The sequence below is a fragment of the Colossoma macropomum genome, unplaced genomic scaffold (assembly GCF_904425465.1).
Source record: "Colossoma macropomum unplaced genomic scaffold, Colossoma_macropomum, whole genome shotgun sequence".
NCBI lineage: Eukaryota > Metazoa > Chordata > Actinopteri > Characiformes > Serrasalmidae > Colossoma > Colossoma macropomum.
The window spans coordinates 30,332,796-30,351,854 of NW_023494794.1; the positions used below are offsets into that span (position 1 = coordinate 30,332,796).

The window sequence follows — 19,059 nt, forward strand, 5'->3', positions numbered from 1 at the left end:
ATGTAGGTATTGTGGTATAAACTGAGTCTGTTCTACAGTTTCTCATTAGGCTGAATGAATAACCGACTCTAAATGTAGGTATTGTGGTATAAACTGAGTCTGTTCTACAGTTTCTCATTAGGCTGAATGAATAACTGACTCTAAATGTAGGTATTGTGATATAAACTGAGTCGTGTGTTTGGATGGGATTTGTCTGTAAAGCTTCACAGCAGCAGCTCTGAAAGAACACAGTTGTGGGCGGAGACTCAACAGTTAAGTTCTACTAAAGGGGCACGTTGGCATCTCCTAAGTCTCTGGTGGTGTGTCCGGTGACCGAAGCGTCATGAGGGTGCGTCCGTCCAGCGGTGCAAAGAGTGGATACAGTTTCTCTTTGAAGTGTCCAGTAAAGGTGTAGATATGTGAGCGTGCCTCTGCGTTATAGAAGGACACCTGACCCTCCTCAAAGTCCAGGTAGATGCCCACTCTCTTGGGCACCAGTGTGAGGGGCAGCGGGGTTTCAGGTTTGGTGCAGGCATAGAACTGCCGAGTGCTCCTCCAGATTACCCAGAATCCCTGGCAGGGGCTCATGGGGAGCCGTCCGTGGCGTTTGGACGATGCCGTGGTCACCCCGAGACGCCAGTATCCGTTGTTGGCCACTTCGACCTCCCAGTAATGACGTCCGGAAGAGAAACCCTGCCAGCCCAGCACGCACGGCCAACCGTCGAACCGCTGCACGTTAGGCTCCACCTCCGTCTCACTGAGAGCCTCCTGGACACGCTTACGGTCATCTGACACCTGCAGCCAGCGGTGGTTGGTCAGCGGGTCCATAGAGACGTCAACTAGGAGAGAAAAAAGAGGTGAAAAGAGGAAAACAGTACGTTCCACCTTAAACAGTACAGCAGTCACGTTCAGGCACCACATTTACATGCACTTATTAATCCAATCATAATCAGATTTCTGCAGTTATCTGATTATTCAGATGGTCATGTAAACAGTACATTCAGATTTCTCAGATTGGAGTAAAGTCTAGAAATCTGATCAAGAAATCTGATAAAGAAATCTGATAAATAAAGTTTTCTCAGTCTGAGCATGTGCGAAAACAGACGGTGGTACCGGAAATAAGTGAGTATCGTCGCCGCGGGACACAGCAAAACATTTTTAGAGCAACGCTGAAACCAAATACATGCTGGACAAATGAAGGATTTGAATATTCTTCATGTTCTGATGATTGATGTTCATATTTTCAGGAAAAGCGGTGCGATATCATTAAAAATAAGCTGCAGGATGAGTTTTACGTTACGTTTACATCACGTCTTCTGTGAGTTTATTGGCTGATTGTAAAGCAGAAATCTGATTGCTGCCTGACTCATGAGTTTCTCCATTGTCTGATTACTCAAGTGCATGTAAACATTGATCGGATTACGGACAAAATCTGATTTTCAGCAGTTATCGGATTATTAAGCGCAAGTAAATGCACTCATTGTAACTGCTGCAGCATTTAAGGTGGAACAGAAAATTGAAGTCAACACGGTTTCAGGCAGAGCGCTTTAGGCATGTAAGATTGGTGTAATTAGAGCGAGACTAATTCGTTACCTGCAGCGCTGCAGATCCACATCCACACTGCAAGAAGACAGAACAGCCAGAATGAACAACCACAGAATCAATCACGTTCATCACCGTTTATGATACACGAACACTAATGCAAACAAAAGATCATATAATATCATCTTCAAATGTACAAAATACAGACGCGGTAAAAAGGGCAGTAAAAATTACCTGAATTTGGAATGTACTTCGGAGTTTCTGTCCAAAAATTTGAAAAAAAATTTTGATTCATGACTATTAAAGAACATAAGAAATGTGGGTCACATATGCAGCATTATGGAAGTAAAACAGACAGAATTATACAGATCAATATTTTAATTCATTTTGAGTTGTGTTTATTTACTGTACATGGAATTAGAATTTATGTGAAGTAAAATATTTCAAAATAATGAATTCAGTAGTGAATTTGTTGGATAAAGAACTAAACACAGTTCTGAGTTCACATATTCACATCACATCAATTCAGCATATTCTCAATAAAAAATACAACAAAAAGTCTTTGGACGACAACAGTTCACCACTGAATATTCTTAAATATAAAATTCATGGTTCATAAATTCAAATGAATGATAAATAAATTCACTTTGATCAAGATTTTGAAGCTGAAATTAGGTTTTTTGGCCAGAATGAAATTACTGCACCATTTAAGGTGGAATGGGATTTTTTTTGTTCACACGGTCTGACCTCTACAGTGACGGTACTGAGCTTACCTGTTTTCCAGGTACGTTGCTTACATAACAGCCACACCTGAGAAACCAAACCCTGTGAAACCCAGTAAAGAGTACAGTGTTAACAGTAAATCATAAAACCCCAAAAAACATCAGTTTTAAGAGGTTTGAATTCAGGAAACATAAAAGAAGAGGACACTAAAGTGTTGAAAGAGTCGGGAGTAAAAGTTGAGCTGTGCTGAAATGAGTTGATCATTATGGATATGAAGATTAGTCTGTGTTGTGTAAGTCTTAATAAAGTCATCTTCAGTCTGAAGTGTGAGAGTTAATGGAGGACGAACTCGTCCAGTTCAGCCGGAGCTCAGAGTTTATGGTCTTTATCTGCTGAAGTTCGTCACTCTCGGTATTATAAACTCGGTTGTTTGGACGAGGCTGAGCTCCTCAGGGCTTTACAGTAAACTGTAAACCGTAAAACTGAGCACATAAACTCTGAGCACGCAACTAAACTGTGATACAGTAACTAAACTGTGATACAGATTCGCCCAGAATATTGATTTTTTCTCCTGTTTTCTTTCTAAAAAAACTAATTTGCTAACTTGTCTTACAGTTTTTGAGATATTGATTCCAGAATGTTCTACATGATTGTGAGCTGTGCTTGTAAACAGGTTTTTGACTAAATGTACAAATGTGTAGCAACTGTTTAATACAAGTACACTAGCAGCTCCCTAGCAACCATGCGATACTAGACTAACCCCCTAGCAACCACCTGGGACACCACTGGAGCCACCTAGTAACCCCCTGAGACACCTTAGCAACCATCTAGCAGTCCCCTAGGAACCACCTAAGCATCCACACAGCAACGCCTTAGCAGCCACCTAAAATACCATAGAAACCACCTAGCAATCCCCTAGCAACCATCTGAGATACCATAACAACCATCTGAAATAACATATGAACTACTTAGTTGCACCCTAGCAACCACCTTGGATACCTTAACAATCAACTGGCAACCACCTGAGATACCATAGCAACCACCTGAAGTAACATATGAACTACTTAGTAACATTCTAGCAATTGCCTTGGATACCTTAACAACTACCTAGCAACCATCTGAGATACCAGCGCAACCAACTGAAATAACATATGAACCACTCAGCAACACCTTAGCAACTACCTTGGATACCATAACAACAACCTTGCAACCACCCTGGATAACCTAACTACCACCTAAGATACCATAGCAGCTTCCTGAAATAACACATGAACCGCTTAGTAACACCCTAGCAACTATCTGGGATACCTTAACAACTGCCTAGCAACCACCTGAGATACCATAGCAACCACCTGAAGTAACATATGAACCACTTAGTAATACCCTAGCAAATACCTGGGATACCTTAACAACCACCTGACATACCATAGCAACCATGGAGCAAACATCATGACACCACCTCATGACAGCATAGCAACTACCCGGAACACCAGTGACCCCTTTCAAACCAAACCAACACAATCACTCTGCACTTTTCTACTTTTTAATTTTTGTAATAAAAAAATTAAATGTAAAAATATTTAATGTTTATGTTTATTTAAAATAAACAGTTTATCTGACCTGGTCATGTCTGAGCAGAGACCATGTGATGAACTCCAGGAAGGGCAGCAGAGTCAGCAGCTTCTTCTTCTTCAGCTCCAGCTGCCTCAGAGTCTGAGCGAGTTCCTCTCTCATCACCCCACAGCTCTGATTAACACATTCACACCATCACACACTGTTACCCACCACTACACCCGGCCACTTTATCAGAAACCCCTCTCTGAGGATGCTTTTTGGTCTGATTTTGTTGATCTCTGGGCGTCTGCCAGGAGTTTCTCCTCGGCTGAGAGTTATTTGATTAACATCTTACTTCTATGACCTCAGGAACTGACCGCTGATGAAACAGGGAGAGGGGCTGATAAACTGTACAGCAGCAGATGGACTGCAGTCTGTAACTCTACGCCCACACGGTGGAGCTGTGAGGGAGGTGTTTCTAATAAAGTGGTCAGCGATTAACAGACAGTGCTTCACTGTAGAAACAGAACCGTCTTCATCTATTAAGGCTCTACCTCTGAGACCGCCTGCAGTTCTTTAGCCCACTCCATGATCCTCTGCTCTGCCTCCACGGCTGAATCAGCCTTGTTCTCCTTTGTTTCCCAGCATGCATCTTTCTCCTGCCTCTCTTCACATTCACTGAACAGCTACAAAGACAGATTATCATGGGTAATGCAGTTCATTAGCACAATTTCTGACCTTAAATATCTGCCCTCTAGTACCTGCCCCTCAATATCTGCCCTTCAGTACCTGCCCCTCAATATCTGCCCTTCAGTACCTGCCCCTCAATATCTGCCCTTCAGTACCTGCCCCTCAATATCTGCCCTTCAGTATCTGGTAAAAAGCTCTTAAATATCTAGAAATAATAATAATAATAATAATAATAATAATAATAATAATGATGATGCTGTGGACTCACAGTGTTGACGTTCTTGAGTTCGTCGGCCCACTGCAGGATGAGTTTACGGCACTGCTCCAGACTGCGGGGCTCAGCAGCACTGTTAGCACTGGAGCTGACAGGTAGAGCGCCACCACCAGGCTGAAACACAAACATGTACAGATACTGACGCAGATACAGATACACCACTCACACACACAGCTACACACACACACACACACACTCACACACACAGCTACACACACACACAGCTACACACACACACACACACACACACACACACACACACTCACACACACAGCTACACACACACACAGCTACACACACACACACACACACACACACACACACACACACAGCTACACACACACACACACACACACACAGCTACACACACACACAGCTACACACACACACACACACAGCTACACACACACTCACACACACACACACACACACAGCTACACACACACACACACACAGCTACACACACACACACACACACACAGCTACACACACACACACACACTCACACACACACACACAGCTACACACACACACACACACACACAGCTACACACACACACACACACAGCTACACACACACACACACACACACACACACAGCTACACACACACACACACACACACAGCTACACACACACACACACAGCTATACACACACACACACACACACACACAGCTACACACACACACACAGCTACACACACACACACACACACACACACACAGCTACACACACACAAACACACACACACACACACAGCTACACACACACACACACAAACACACACACACACACAGCTACACACACACACACACACACACACAGCTACACACACACACACACAGCTATACACACACACACACACACACACAGCTACACACACACACACAGCTACACACACACACACACACACACACACAGCTACACACACACACTCACACACACACACAGCTATACACACACACACACACACAGCTACACACACACACACACAGCTACACACACACACTCAGACACACACACACAGCTACACACACACACACACACACACACACACACACACACACACACAGCTACACACACACTCACACACAGCTACACACACACACACACACACACACGCAGCTACACACACACTCACACACACACACACCCACACACAGCTACACACACACACACACACACACACACACACACACACACACAGCTACACACACACACACACACACAGCTACACACACACACAGCTACACACACACACACACACAGCTACACACACACTCACACACACACACACACAGCTACACACACACACACACACAGCTACACACACACACACACACACACACACAGCTACACACACACACACACACTCACACACACACACACAGCTACACACACACACACACACACCCACACACACACAGCTACACACACACACACACACAGCTACACACACACACACACACACACACACAGCTACACACACACACACACACACACACAGCTACACACACACATATTCAAACAGTCACTCAGAGCTCGTTCTGCTCTGCTCGTCCACACAGACGCTTATGAAGTTCAGGCTTTATAAAGTTTAAAGTGTATAAACTGCTGGACTCTTCTGGACTCGGCAGCAGCTTTACAACCTGCAATAACCCTAAACTCAGCCTGACCTCAGTGACTCAGCGCTCAGCGCTCAGCTCAGACGCCCTGCGCTCAGTGTCAGTGAGGGCGTGGCTGATGCTGCCAGCAGCAGCGTTACAGAACTACACAGACTCATAAAGTCTTATCACAGTCAGCAGGTGAGCAACTGCAGAACAGACCATTGGAGTGAAGGTTGTGGGCCTATTAATTATTACAGTTACTGACAATAAATCACGTCCTACGACACAAACACAGCCAACGGCATGAAGGTAACAGTGTATGAGTGACCTACTACTGACCGTTACTGACCTACTACTGACCGTAACACTAATGACCCACTTCTAACTGACAGTTAGCCACTACTTACCACTATTGACTGACCTCTGATCACATTTGGGCAAAGTACCTTGAAAAAGTGGTGATGTCTGAATACTGAGTACACTGTCCGGAATGTATTCAGTACTGGCTTCAGGCTTTAGCAGAGCTCAGTAACACTGAGATTAATAACTGATCATATTGATTTATCAGTCTACTCAGGCTTTAGCAGAGCTCAGTAATGCTGAGATTAATAACTGATCACATTGATTTATCAGTCTACTCAGGCTTTAGCAGAGCTCAGTAACACTGAGATTAATAACTCATAGTTATTAATTAAAGAGTAAGTCTTTACATGCCGTGTGCTGATTTTTAAATAGTCAATAAACAAGTATTTCAGGTATTTCCTTTAAAAATTTGGGTCGTTTGTTTTGGTCCATTCATGAAATTTACACACAATGTAAAGGGTAACAGGGATTTTCAAATCATCTGAAAAACTGAAAAACGGAGATCCGAGTTTTTGTTCAGACAGCAGTGAAATAATCTGCTGTTGTGAAAGTCAGGAAGTCATTTCTCCCGTTTCAGGTGAGTGTTACCTTACAGACTCGCTCCACCTCCTGTTTCCACTGTCTGAGGAACTTCACACACTCCTGCAGACTCCGCAAATCCCCCAGATCCTACAGAGAGAGAGAGAGAGAGAGAGACAGAGAGAGAGAGAGAGAGAGAGAGACAGACAGAGAGAGAGAGAGAGAGAGAGAGAGAGAGAGAGAGAGAGACAGACAGAGAGAGAGAGAGAGAGAGAGAGACAGAGAGAGAGACAGAGAGAGAGAGAGAGAGAGAGAGAGAGAGATAGAGAGACAGAGAGAGAGAGAGAGACAGAGAGAGAGACAGAGAGAGAGAGAGAGAGAGAGAGAGAGAGGGAGAGAGACACACAGAGAGAGAGACAGACAGAGAGGCAGAGAGTGGTCGAGTTGAAGTAGAGATGAATTTTCTTTTTACTGTGAAAAAAGACAAAACTATGAGCAATGCTGGGACAGGATGTGAAACACAAATAAAAACAGAAGGCAGTGATTTATAAATCCACTCTGATCTGTATTTAAATGAAAACGGTGTTTTTAATGTTTTACGACTTCACAGTTTTTTATGAACTCACACTCATCCTGAACGTATCTGCCCTTTAGTAACGTTACTGTACAGAATCAGGAATCAGGACAGTGTCTGACTTTCACTTTCTTCCCCCCATTATCTGCTCATAACTATCAGTACCAGGACAGGATCCACCCTCAAATAATCTGCCCTTCGATATCTGCCCTTCAGTACACAATGAAAAAGAACCAGTCAGCTCAACATAAAATGATCAAGTAACTGATTACACAAAGGGGAATTCCACAGATTTTTCAAAATTTCTCCATAATTAAATGGTTAAAATGTATTCAGAGTGGTTCAGAGTGGTTTGGTGTGAAACGCTCTGTTCTAGAGAAACTCACCGAGTCAGAATTGTTCACAGTGGTGGTGATAGGAACCAGACGTCCCCCTCTAAAAGCTCCCTCACAGAAAGTTCCTACATGAAATGGTTATGAATTCACTGCCTGATGACTGAGACACTGTTTATGATAGTTTAGAGAACTTAAACTCCATTCATGGTGGAGGGATACATGCAGGGTGCTGTGAGGCAAAATAGTCCCAAAGAAAACTTATTATTTCAGATTTTCCACTATTTTCCATCATCAACATTCCATATAAACTCAGAAGACTCGTGTAGGTTCACTGGTGGTTCTGGATAGTAAATAAAATGTCTATATCTGTGTTGTAGTCATGGCGACCCCTGATTCCTATCACCACCACTGTAAAGAGATCTGAACCATTTCACACCAAACCACTCTGAATCTGTCTGTTTACCTCAATGATGGAATTATGCAGAAAAATCTGAAAAATCTGTGTAATTCTTCTTTGGATCTCTAGGAATGGAATGAGTGGATATTTCCAAAATTAAAAATGAAATTTCATTAAAGCAAATATCTTCTGTTTTTGTCATGTTTTCAGTTTAATGCAGATCAAGCAGAATTTAATAATCACAACGTTTTTGTTTTAATGAGCATTTCACACACTGCACCAACGTATTTGACCTGAGGTTTGTATGATGGGTGTGGTTTGTTTATTCTGTTCTCAGATCATCATAATTTGCTGGTTATTTCTGTTCTGGTAGTTTGTGCTGAATGCTTTGGTGTTTGTGTGCATTTACTGACGAAGTCAGTGGTGCAGAATGAAGTTAAACCGGAGGGACATGAAATTACACAGGATCGTTCTGCCAGCTGAGGGATGGGTAAAAAACCTGGCGGCACTAAAACTACACACTAAATCAGACTGGCTGTTGGAGCGGACTGGATTTAAGACTCTCAACACACAACGGATTTTGTTTATAGTCACTAACGATACAGAAAGCAGCACCGATCTGTTCTGACTGTAGTTACAACAAATGGAATTTACTGCTCTTTGATTATCTGTAGATTTATGCCATATTATTATTTTCTCATTATGCCAGTTATTAATAACCCTTCACATTACTATTTTTCCGTTACCATTCCTGTTAACAATACTGTTGGTTTTGTGTTTTAATACTGACTCTAATAAGCAGCTGATTATCATTATTTCTCTGTACCTTCTGTCGGTGAGCGCTGCTGCTCTTGCTGGGTGCTGAGCTGTGGGTCTGCAGGTCCTGGTCCGGTTGAGCCCAGCGCACTGCTGAAACAGAGCTGCCCAGACTCCCCCCCTCACCCTCCGGCAGCTCTGTGACACACACAGTTTGTATTCTGTTATCTTTTTTAATGAAAGCTGCAGTTTTGGGATGTTTTCACATGTGGAGCAGCTAAATGTCCCCAGTCGAGCAGAGCAATGTGCAAAGATGTCACTATTCATCAGTGGTGTACAGGACAGTATCCAGTGTACGACACAAGCCGTGTGCTGAACTGCAGGACAGGGGCGGAACTAGACCACCAACATCAGGCACTGTGAGTCCATCAGACCATCTCAACACCCGCCCTGTTTTCCTCAGCCCGCCAATCAATGCTTAGCAACCGTTGCCAGCTGCTTTTCAATGTGTACATTTATATTTTGATGGAGAGATGAACCTGTGTGACTTTAAAACACACCCCGAACTTCTTCTTAGTCTTCTACTCGCCTCCAAAACTACGAATAAGCTTTAAACAGTCATTTCATTTTCAATACACTTGCAGGTGGTCATATGAGCTCGTCTGACGGACTAATAAACAGTGTGAATCCACACAGGATGCTGAGTGGATTGTTCGGCTGAGACCAACTTTAACCTCATTATAAACATTACGCAGTAATTTAGTAGCTTAATTAAATAACCAAAGTAGTCAAATCCACCTGAAGACCAGAAGTGAGAGCTGATGTGGCTTCAGTGCGGCACTAAGTGCAGCAGCATTTGGAAAAAAATGCAGAAAAAGTCTTTCATTTTGCCATTTTTAATTAGAAAGGCTGAATCTACAGCTATTAAAATGATCCTGGCAGTTACGTCAGCAGTTACGTCCTCCTGACACGGCTGTGTTGCACTGTGGGATGCCTTATGTCAGAGACAGCTCTGCTCACGTACTGGAATAGCGTAATCCGGGTGTGTTTGGTGTACTGGAGAAATTCATGTTGGTCACACACTGAATATCACAGCCCAAATCCAGTCTGAGCCATACTGTGATATTCTACACAATCCTGACATCACACCCTTATCCTTTCATCCGGGGGACATTCAGTGCTCACAGTGAGAAATACATATTCACACAAACAGGTTCTCCAACTGTAAAACAGCTGTAAAGACTCACTTATCCGCTTCTCCTTCAGAATGCTCTTCATCTTAGGAGGCCACTGTCACAGCATTTGTATTCAACCTACCAAAGAAAAAACAGAGTCTCTAAAATGCTCCTCCAGGAATCTGATATAAAGCTGATATTCAGTTATTCAGTCCGCGAGTGGGGCGTAGCGAAAGTGCCAGTAGATGGAGTGGACGTGGAGGTGGGCTTCCTCCGTCCAGAGTGATTACAGAACACTTTAAGCCAGGGCTGCCCACCCCTGGTCCTGGAGAGCTCAGATCCAGCACACCTGGCTGTAATATTCAGACGCCCCTGAAGGCCCTGATTACCTGGATCAGGTGTGATAGATTAGGGTGGGAGATAAACTCTGCAGGCTGAAACTACACCACACTGCTGCTCCACTACACTCACACACTCTGAACATTCATAATCATAAATCAGAGCATTCCCAGCATTTACGCCCATTTTAATGCTCATGTTTGAAGGAATCTCACCTGATTAGGAAACTCTACATCTGTTCAATCTAAAGCCCAGTTCACACTCGTCTGACCAGACCAGACAGAGGAGTTTTAGACCGTTACAGAAAGCAGTTTTTTAATAAAAATGAATCTACATTAAATCTACATTAAAAGGATGGTTGTACAGTAAAGAAGTTCAAATTGCCTCAGTAATCTAAGCTCAATTATTTTGGTTTCTATCAATCTCTCATCAAAGTGTTTGGTTATAGATAAGAAAAAATGACCTAATTTCTTGCCTGATTTTATCCACACTGTAAAATCATTATTAAACCTACGTATTACTGATTCTTGTATAATACATTAGTTACTTAAAAAAGCTAGTTAAGATGGTAAGATGAAGAATTATTGGTGTTCCTCCACACATTTTCAGTCTTTGGAGGAGAGAAGAGATGAAGCAACACTTAGGACGTTTAAATGACACCAGCAAGATCAAACCAGTCCATTACATGAACCTCTGACCGACTCCAGACTCCGTAATAAGAGATGTTATTTTATATGTTATTTACATGTTGTTTTGTATAGAGTGTGCTTTATGTTGTACTTTGAGTTGTAACTGTTGTTATATACTGTAGTGTTTCACTATCCAGGACTCAATGTTTATGCTGCATTTTGTTATGTGTCTTTGCATGTTTATGTATAGGTATGTATACAAAGTCTTCGCAGTAATAAACTTTCAACTTCCAACTTAATTCGGATCAGTTCTACAGACTGCAGTTCTACAGACTGTTTTTTGCTCAACAATTCTTTACAGTTTTGTTGGCTTCTGTTAACTTTTATGTTTCACATATTTGATCTGTTGTTATTTTTGCGTTATAGCGCACTCTAATGCTAAACTGTAACGTTTGGATGCATGTTGAGGTCAAGGCAGCGAGTTCAAATTATTTAACTGAGTAAAGCGACATTATTTGAGCTGATTAAATTAACCTAAACAGGCTGACTAAACCCTTACATGGCCAGGGCCACCGGCACACCCAATGTTTATTACACATCTATAACCTAAGAATAGCTCAGCTAATTTGCACTGAAGTCCCTGTAGTTACTGAATAATAATTCTTAGTGTGTAATAATCCTGAGATTTTAAGGGGTTTAAGTTAATCTAACTCATTCAAGAGTGAGCAGAAATATCAGAAGTGAGAGTCACTGAAAATTAGACAGTAACTATAATTCAAATATTCAGTCATTTAACCTGAACCTGTCAAGTAACTTTACTTAATTCTTTTAAGGCAGAAAGTTTGCCTAATTTTTTAAAGTAAAATAAACTACTTTAAGTTTACAGTAAATGCTAGAATTATAAACTCCAATTATACAAGCAATATTTCGGAGGGTGTTCGCTTTAGTGGTCAGTTACTTTTAGCGCTGCAGTCATACAAAGAAATATGGCCTTCAGAAAAGTTGTGAACTTGACAGTCCAAAACTGGACACACTGAACTTTTTTAAATGGTTCTTGATTTGAATGTAAGCTTCTAGGTGTTATTGGTATAGAGCCTTTATTTTATGTGGAGATTCTATAAACTTCAAAAAAGTTCTTCACACACATATTTCACTACACAAAGTTATTTAACGAAATGTCTATTAGAAGGTTTTTTAGAGAACCAAATGTGGTTCTTCTAAGGCATCGCTTCAAAAGACCATCTTAATGTTCTAAAGCTGGAGAGATCATTGATCACACAGATCAAAGCACCTTTTAAACCTTCTAAAACTCATCTTGTGCCGCTGGATGAGTGTGAACTGAGCTTTGTGTGAATCTTTCAGGTAGACCTACAGAACCTGATCTATAACCGACTGGACTAAAATGAAGAGAACAGCAGCGCCTCACCTCTCGCTGTGTCTGCAGACAGAACGAACAAGCCTGAAGCTGAAGCTCCTCAGACAAAGAGTGAAAGGACTAAGACTTTCACCCACAGCTGCACTTCACTGACGACGCTGGAGTGACCTTTATCCATCATATCTGCACTGGAATATAATACTAAGGTCAGCTCAACATTTCCGTAAGCAGCAGGTTTATGTAATCAGACAGGGAGGTGTGCAGATTAAAGGCAGTATTAAGGCAGGATGATGTGGCGAACAGGTAACATCATGACACGTGACATTTTCATGGTGGACGATAAAGTCATCGTCAAAGTCAAAGTTTATTTATACAGCGTTTTTTACAACAGGTGTTGTCACAAAGCAGCTTTACAGTAAAATCTGTGTCCGAGTCCCCATGAGCGTCGCCAATGGCAATAAAACCTCCCTAAGAGCAAGAGGAAGAAACACTGAGAGGAACCTCAAAAGAAGAACCCATCCTCCTCTGGACCACACCGGACAGTAAACAGTAACACGAGCAAAATGAGCAGAGAATAAGGTTTTAACATTAGTGTAAAATAGTAAAATACAGAAAAGGGGAAAAGCAGGTGAAGCAGGTGAAGCAGGTGAAGCAGGTGAAGCAACGGCTCTGATTAAACAGTTTGAGTGCAGCAGCATCAGGAGGGTCAGTTCATGCAGGTGAGGTTTGCACAGCATTGTACAGCAAGAAGCTCCATGGTGGTCAGACTGGTCCAGAAGGCTGGTGAGCAGTGGCACCCGATCAAGGCAGAAGAAGAACAGCACCAGACCCACAGGATGGGCAGCTGATCAACTCGGCACAGAGAGGAAACACACAGAGAGTCAGTTCTGTACAGAGAGACTGACCACAGATTACAGTGTAACAGAGCAGCAGAGACTCCAGCAGGTCAAGCTATTACAGCCTCACTAAGAGGGAGAAACCAGAAAGGTAACAGAGTCATGAGGCTCCCTGAGATGTCGGTGCCCCTCCACTCCACCGTCAGCAAACCTGAGTGAGCGCGTGAGCAGCGGGACGACAGCACCAACACTCCCAGTTTACCATAATACTCTGTGACCATGAACCCCAGATCTGCACCTTTTATCTAACAGGGAAAACTAATCACCAAAGGCTCCACTAAACAAGTGGGTTTTAGCCTAGACTAAAACACTGAGGCTGAGTCTGAGTCCCGAACACTGACTGGAAGATTATTCCAAAGCTGGGGGGCTTTGTATGAGAAGCTCCGCCCCCTGATGTAGCTTTATTAATTCTAGGTACTAATAGAGAGCAGCACCTTGTGATCTAAGTAGGCGTGATGGTTCATAGTGGGAGAGAAGTTCACTCAGGTACTGAGGGGCGAGTCCATTTAGAGCTTTATAAGTCAGTAAAGAAACATCTTTGTTTAAAACATCCTATAATTTTTCTTATCACAGCATATATTTCTACTTTCCTGATGTCTGTGACCTTTTAGCTGCAACTTCCCTGATCTGATAATGTATTCAACCCACATCTGTTCCTGAAATACACTCCTCAAAGCTGTGAGCGAGCACAAATAGGATCCATGAGGTGAAGGTGGGGTCAGGAAGGAACAGAAAGAAAAATGCCTGACACATATCATGAATTTTTTTTTAAGGTTTACAAATGAGGTGGAAAGGACAAAATGTACCATCAAAACAGCAGAAACATGTTGGGAAATGCTGTGAAATATGGCAGAATGGACACTACATGGTTTATGTATTTACTGTACACTGATTGCTGTTGTTTACAGGCTCTCTATAGTACAGTGCCTAAGAAGTATTGACCATATCCATCATACACACCCTTTAAAGATGCCAAAAAGGGCTCTTTGCACAGTGCCAAAAAAGAACCACTTTGATTCCCTGAAGAACCTTTTGTATAGTTTAGCACTGGTAGACATCTTTAATATTATGTGACCTTTGAAAGGTTCTTCACCCTCACATGCCTCTTTTTCAAGACTGGTTCTGTGGGAGACTAAAACATGGTTCTTCTATGGGAGGGGTGTCCAATCTTGTCAAAGGGCTGATGTGGTTGCAGGAGCTGACGTGATCAGTCATTTGAAGACCAGCTGATCAAACGAGCAGAATCAGGAGCATGTTTGGAATGTAAACCCGCAACCACACCAGGCCTCGGCACCAGTCCTGTTCTATGGCATTTCTCACAGAACCCTTTGTAGCACCTTTATTTAAAAGGGACCTATTCTATTTATTTTCAATGTTGATACTTTTATTTATGAGGTTTATATTAGATTTACATCCTTCAATGTTACAGAACATATTATTTTCCTCATACTGTTCATCTCTATTCACCCACTGTCTGAAACGCTCTGTTAAATCTCCTGCGTCTTTAAGCCCCGCCTCCTGATGAGTCCAGTGTGCTCAGATTGGTCAGCTCACCCACTCTGTCCTGATCAGTCGACCTCCAGAGTGGTTCCGCCCCTCTATGTTCCGCCCCTGTCCTGCAGTCTGCAGACAGACCCTTCTCTCCTGAGCAGCTGTAACTCCGCTGTGGCTGTTTCTCCTGCGGTGTCGGTTCTGCCGTATCAGTTTGATCCAGAGTGGATCCTGAAAGTCCGGTCAGCGTCTCTCCACACGCTACAGCACTGAACACACTCTTCCTCCTCCAGTAGCCGCTGTGCGCTGTGTGAGGGGGCCGAGCTCACTGGTAGGCAGGCAGTAAGGACTGTGTTACGAGATGATCCTGGTCATCCTGTAACAAAGGAAAAGGGCTGGAATTCCAACGAGGTGTTTCAGGCAGCTGAGAAAAGTGGATTCTGTGGGAGAGAGTTTCTCCCTCTGGAGGGACGCTGAGCTTTGCAGTCAAAAATATGTATTGTGATGTAACATGTCAAAAATAAACATTTTCATCTTCCAACGCTATTTGGATTTAGTGAAGGATTCATCATTGGTCAGTTGGGTTAATGACTGCAGTCACTCAAAGCTGGATGGACACAGCAGTCTAAGTGATGTAGCTCCAAGAACACCTATGAGGTGCTGGAGGAATCAAGTGGTTGAAAAAGTCTGATATCACAACTTCAAGGCTGGATTACCAACATAGGATTCTGCTGAGGATCTTGTAGCCGCTGCTCCTCTATGAATTCTCAGTGCCCACCATCACTGAACTGGGGAGGAAAGCCTCCACCTGAGGTTATGGCTTTTTATTACTATAATTATTATAAATTTGCAGTTGTAAACATGGTGAGGAAAAGGCTCGACTGCATCTAGCTGGTTGATCATATGGTTCACTTTATTGGTGCTGTCAGTTAAGTGTTGCAGTCAGGAGGTATCTGTGTACTTTGCCCTTAAAGACTTGGATGACCGTGTCTGTTATCTGTCTAACACACTCTTCCTGGTGGACACACCAACTGCCAAGGAAACTGAGCAGCATCACCCTCTGTGGCGACATCTACAAACTGAGACTTCCTCTTGAAGCCTGCTGAGGAGGAGTTCAGCATCTTCCAAACAAGTGAGGCGCTACAATATAGAGATTCAGATGATCCTAAGATCTCAGGGACTTGGGAGAGGTAGGGAAGGTAGTTGTGGAGAATGTGGGGTCACAGTTACGATATGCAGACCTGGGTGTTATAACTAGAAAAAGGAAAGAACTGGCAACCTTTGCAACTCACCAGTATATCAAGACCAGCAGCAGCTAGTCCAGAATGAAGTGTGAACAGTTATTGAGGAGGGGAAGTTCAGCAGAGCAGTGGGAATGAGGCAGCAAGGAGCTGGGAACGAGTGGGGTAAAGGTAGCTCATGTGGATAGAGCTATAGCAGGTAGATCACAAAGCATTACATTCTTGGTCCGAGCAGTTTATGATGAACTCCACGGTCTTTCCAAATTATATCATTAGAGATAGGCACCATCTTGAACCCTGGGCAAGAAAAGGAAACTGTGAGGTTGCGTGGCCACAGCGGGCAAGAGGAGGTCCAAGAACAGCCTCAGACAACACAAACATCCCCCAAAAGTCATTGTGTATTGTTCTCAACAAGCACAGAAATGGTCAAAATAAAGAAAAAATTAGAAAATAGTAAAAATACTCCACACTTTCTGTGGGGAGTTTGTATGTTCTCCCCGTGTCTGCGTGGGTTTCCTCCCACAGTCCAAAAACATGCAGTCAGGCTGATTAGACATACTAAATTGCCCCTGGGTGTGAGTTTGTGTGAATGTATATGTCATGTGTTTGCCCTGTGATGGACTGGTGACCTGTCCAGGGTGTTTCCTGCCCTCCGCCCAGTGACCCCTGGGATAGGCTTAAGCACCTGCCGAGACCCAGGAGGATAAGCGGCATAGACTCTGTGTGTGCATGTAGCAATGACAGGGGACAATGCATAAAACAAAACAAAAAAACAGAAAAGACAAAAATATTGGGCTTATCACAGCATGTCATACAGTCCTAGCTATGAACAAACCATCCACTTGGCAATATGCTTCAATACTCTCCTCTATCCAAGAGAGAGTGGAAAAGACCCCCAACAGTCTATAGAGATTATATCCCAATATAATCAATATCCCAGTTTTGCCTGCGAATGGGATCTTTACTGAAAGAATGGGGCTCAAAAAACCAAAACTTCATTATGCAGATTTTCACCCATATGAATAACAATGTTAATACACATCTGTATCATCATTATTGATTCAGAAATTCAGAAATGCGGTACAGATCCTGAACTGTTCATATATATATATATATATATATATATATATATATATATATATATATATATATACATGATTCGATGTTTGGGACACACAAAGCCATAAACAGCATTTTAGACGGTCCTTCTTTGTGTAACCAGTGTTAATACTTTATAGGACTGGAACAGACGTTTCAAACGGCAAAGATTTTTATTGTTCGTACAGAGTGGATGTAGAAATGCTGTGTTCATAGACGCGCTAGTGATGGCAGCAGTTGTCATCACAGCAACACGAAGAACATTTAAGGAACAAAGAGCTTCTCTCCAACAGCTCTGAGGAACCAGTATTGCTGGTATATGACTGAGTTCTCAAGATCATTGTACAGGTCACCTGCAGTGCAATCAGGAACAAACAGAACTTAAAAACCAGGAAGGAAAGCTGGAATAAAATCCCCTGAAGAGAGAAAAGGGCAGCAGATCAGATAAGCGAGGTAATAGCAGGGTCATCCTCCTGATAAGAAACCATCATTCTGGATATAAAACTACACGTTACTTAAGGAGTCCAATTCTGAATGTAGGAGCTGCTCCTTTACATGGAAATGTACTGTAAGTAGCGTTGTGAATCTTTGAACTGACGGCGAACTGATTCGATTCACAAACCATTGGTCTATGATTCAATTAAAAATTATGTTTATAGTTTAAGAATGATTTTATTAAAATAAAATAAAAATATTGAAATAGTATAATGAACTAAAAGATGACAATATTTCTTGGGCAAAAACTCAATCAAATTACCTCAGTATCGTTTATTGAAATAAAAGTGATTTCAAAAGAAATATTTACAATATACACAAGACATTCACGCTTTAAAAAGATGGTTCCTCAAGGGTTCTGCTGCTGCTGCATGAACTAAACTAATCAAATTAATCATTGCTCCACCTGTTTTCCCTGTTTTTGTACTAACAATGTTTACTATCCGGTGTCGACCAGAGGAGGATGGGTTCCCCTTCTGAGTCTTGGTTCCTCTCAAGGTTTCTTCCTGTTTCTCTTAGGGAGTTTTTCATTGCCACTGTCGCCACTGGCGACGCTCATGGGGGCTCGGACCCGGATTTCTTTCTGTAATGCTCATTTCCTTGTAAAGCTGCTTTGTCACAACACCTGTTGTAAAAAGCGCTATAAAAATAAACTTTACTTACTTGCTTCTTTGGTAAAGAAAATGATTCTAAATAGAACCATGAACACTCACAGATTCCTTTGCATGATTAAAAGGTTCTTTGCATGGTGAGAGGGCTCTTCAGATTTATGGAATGTGTTGTAGATGGTTCTACATAAAATCTTTTTCAAAAGGGTTCTATATAGCACTAAAAGGGTTCTGCTATTGTTGCAATATCAAGCTTGCAACAATAGAAGAACCCTTTTTGGTGTTTTATAGAACCTTTTTCAAAAATATTCTATATAGAAGCATTTTCCTTTACCATCTTTTTTAACAGCGTAGGTGTGTGTGCACCAAATAAATCTAAATTTTACTACTGGTGATAC

The 19,059-nt window shown here is 42.3% G+C and overlaps 1 protein-coding gene across 1 annotated transcript; it reads right to left on the reverse strand.

The window, feature by feature from the left end:
* Positions 1–73: 73 nt before the first annotated feature.
* Positions 74–13,018, reverse strand: si:ch211-114c12.5 (E3 ubiquitin-protein ligase TRIM39). The gene is made up of 11 exons (XM_036580808.1): positions 12,884–13,018; positions 10,562–10,627; positions 9,385–9,512; positions 7,322–7,402; positions 4,757–4,876; positions 4,353–4,484; positions 3,865–3,990; positions 2,295–2,346; positions 1,756–1,782; positions 1,573–1,599; positions 74–818 (listed from the first exon to the last, which is right to left on the reverse strand). The coding sequence occupies exons 2-11, from the start codon at positions 10,590–10,592 to the stop codon at positions 286–288; spliced, it is 1,257 nt and encodes a 418-aa protein (XP_036436701.1). The 5' UTR covers positions 10,593–10,627; positions 12,884–13,018; the 3' UTR covers positions 74–285.
* Positions 13,019–19,059: the final 6,041 nt, after the last annotated feature.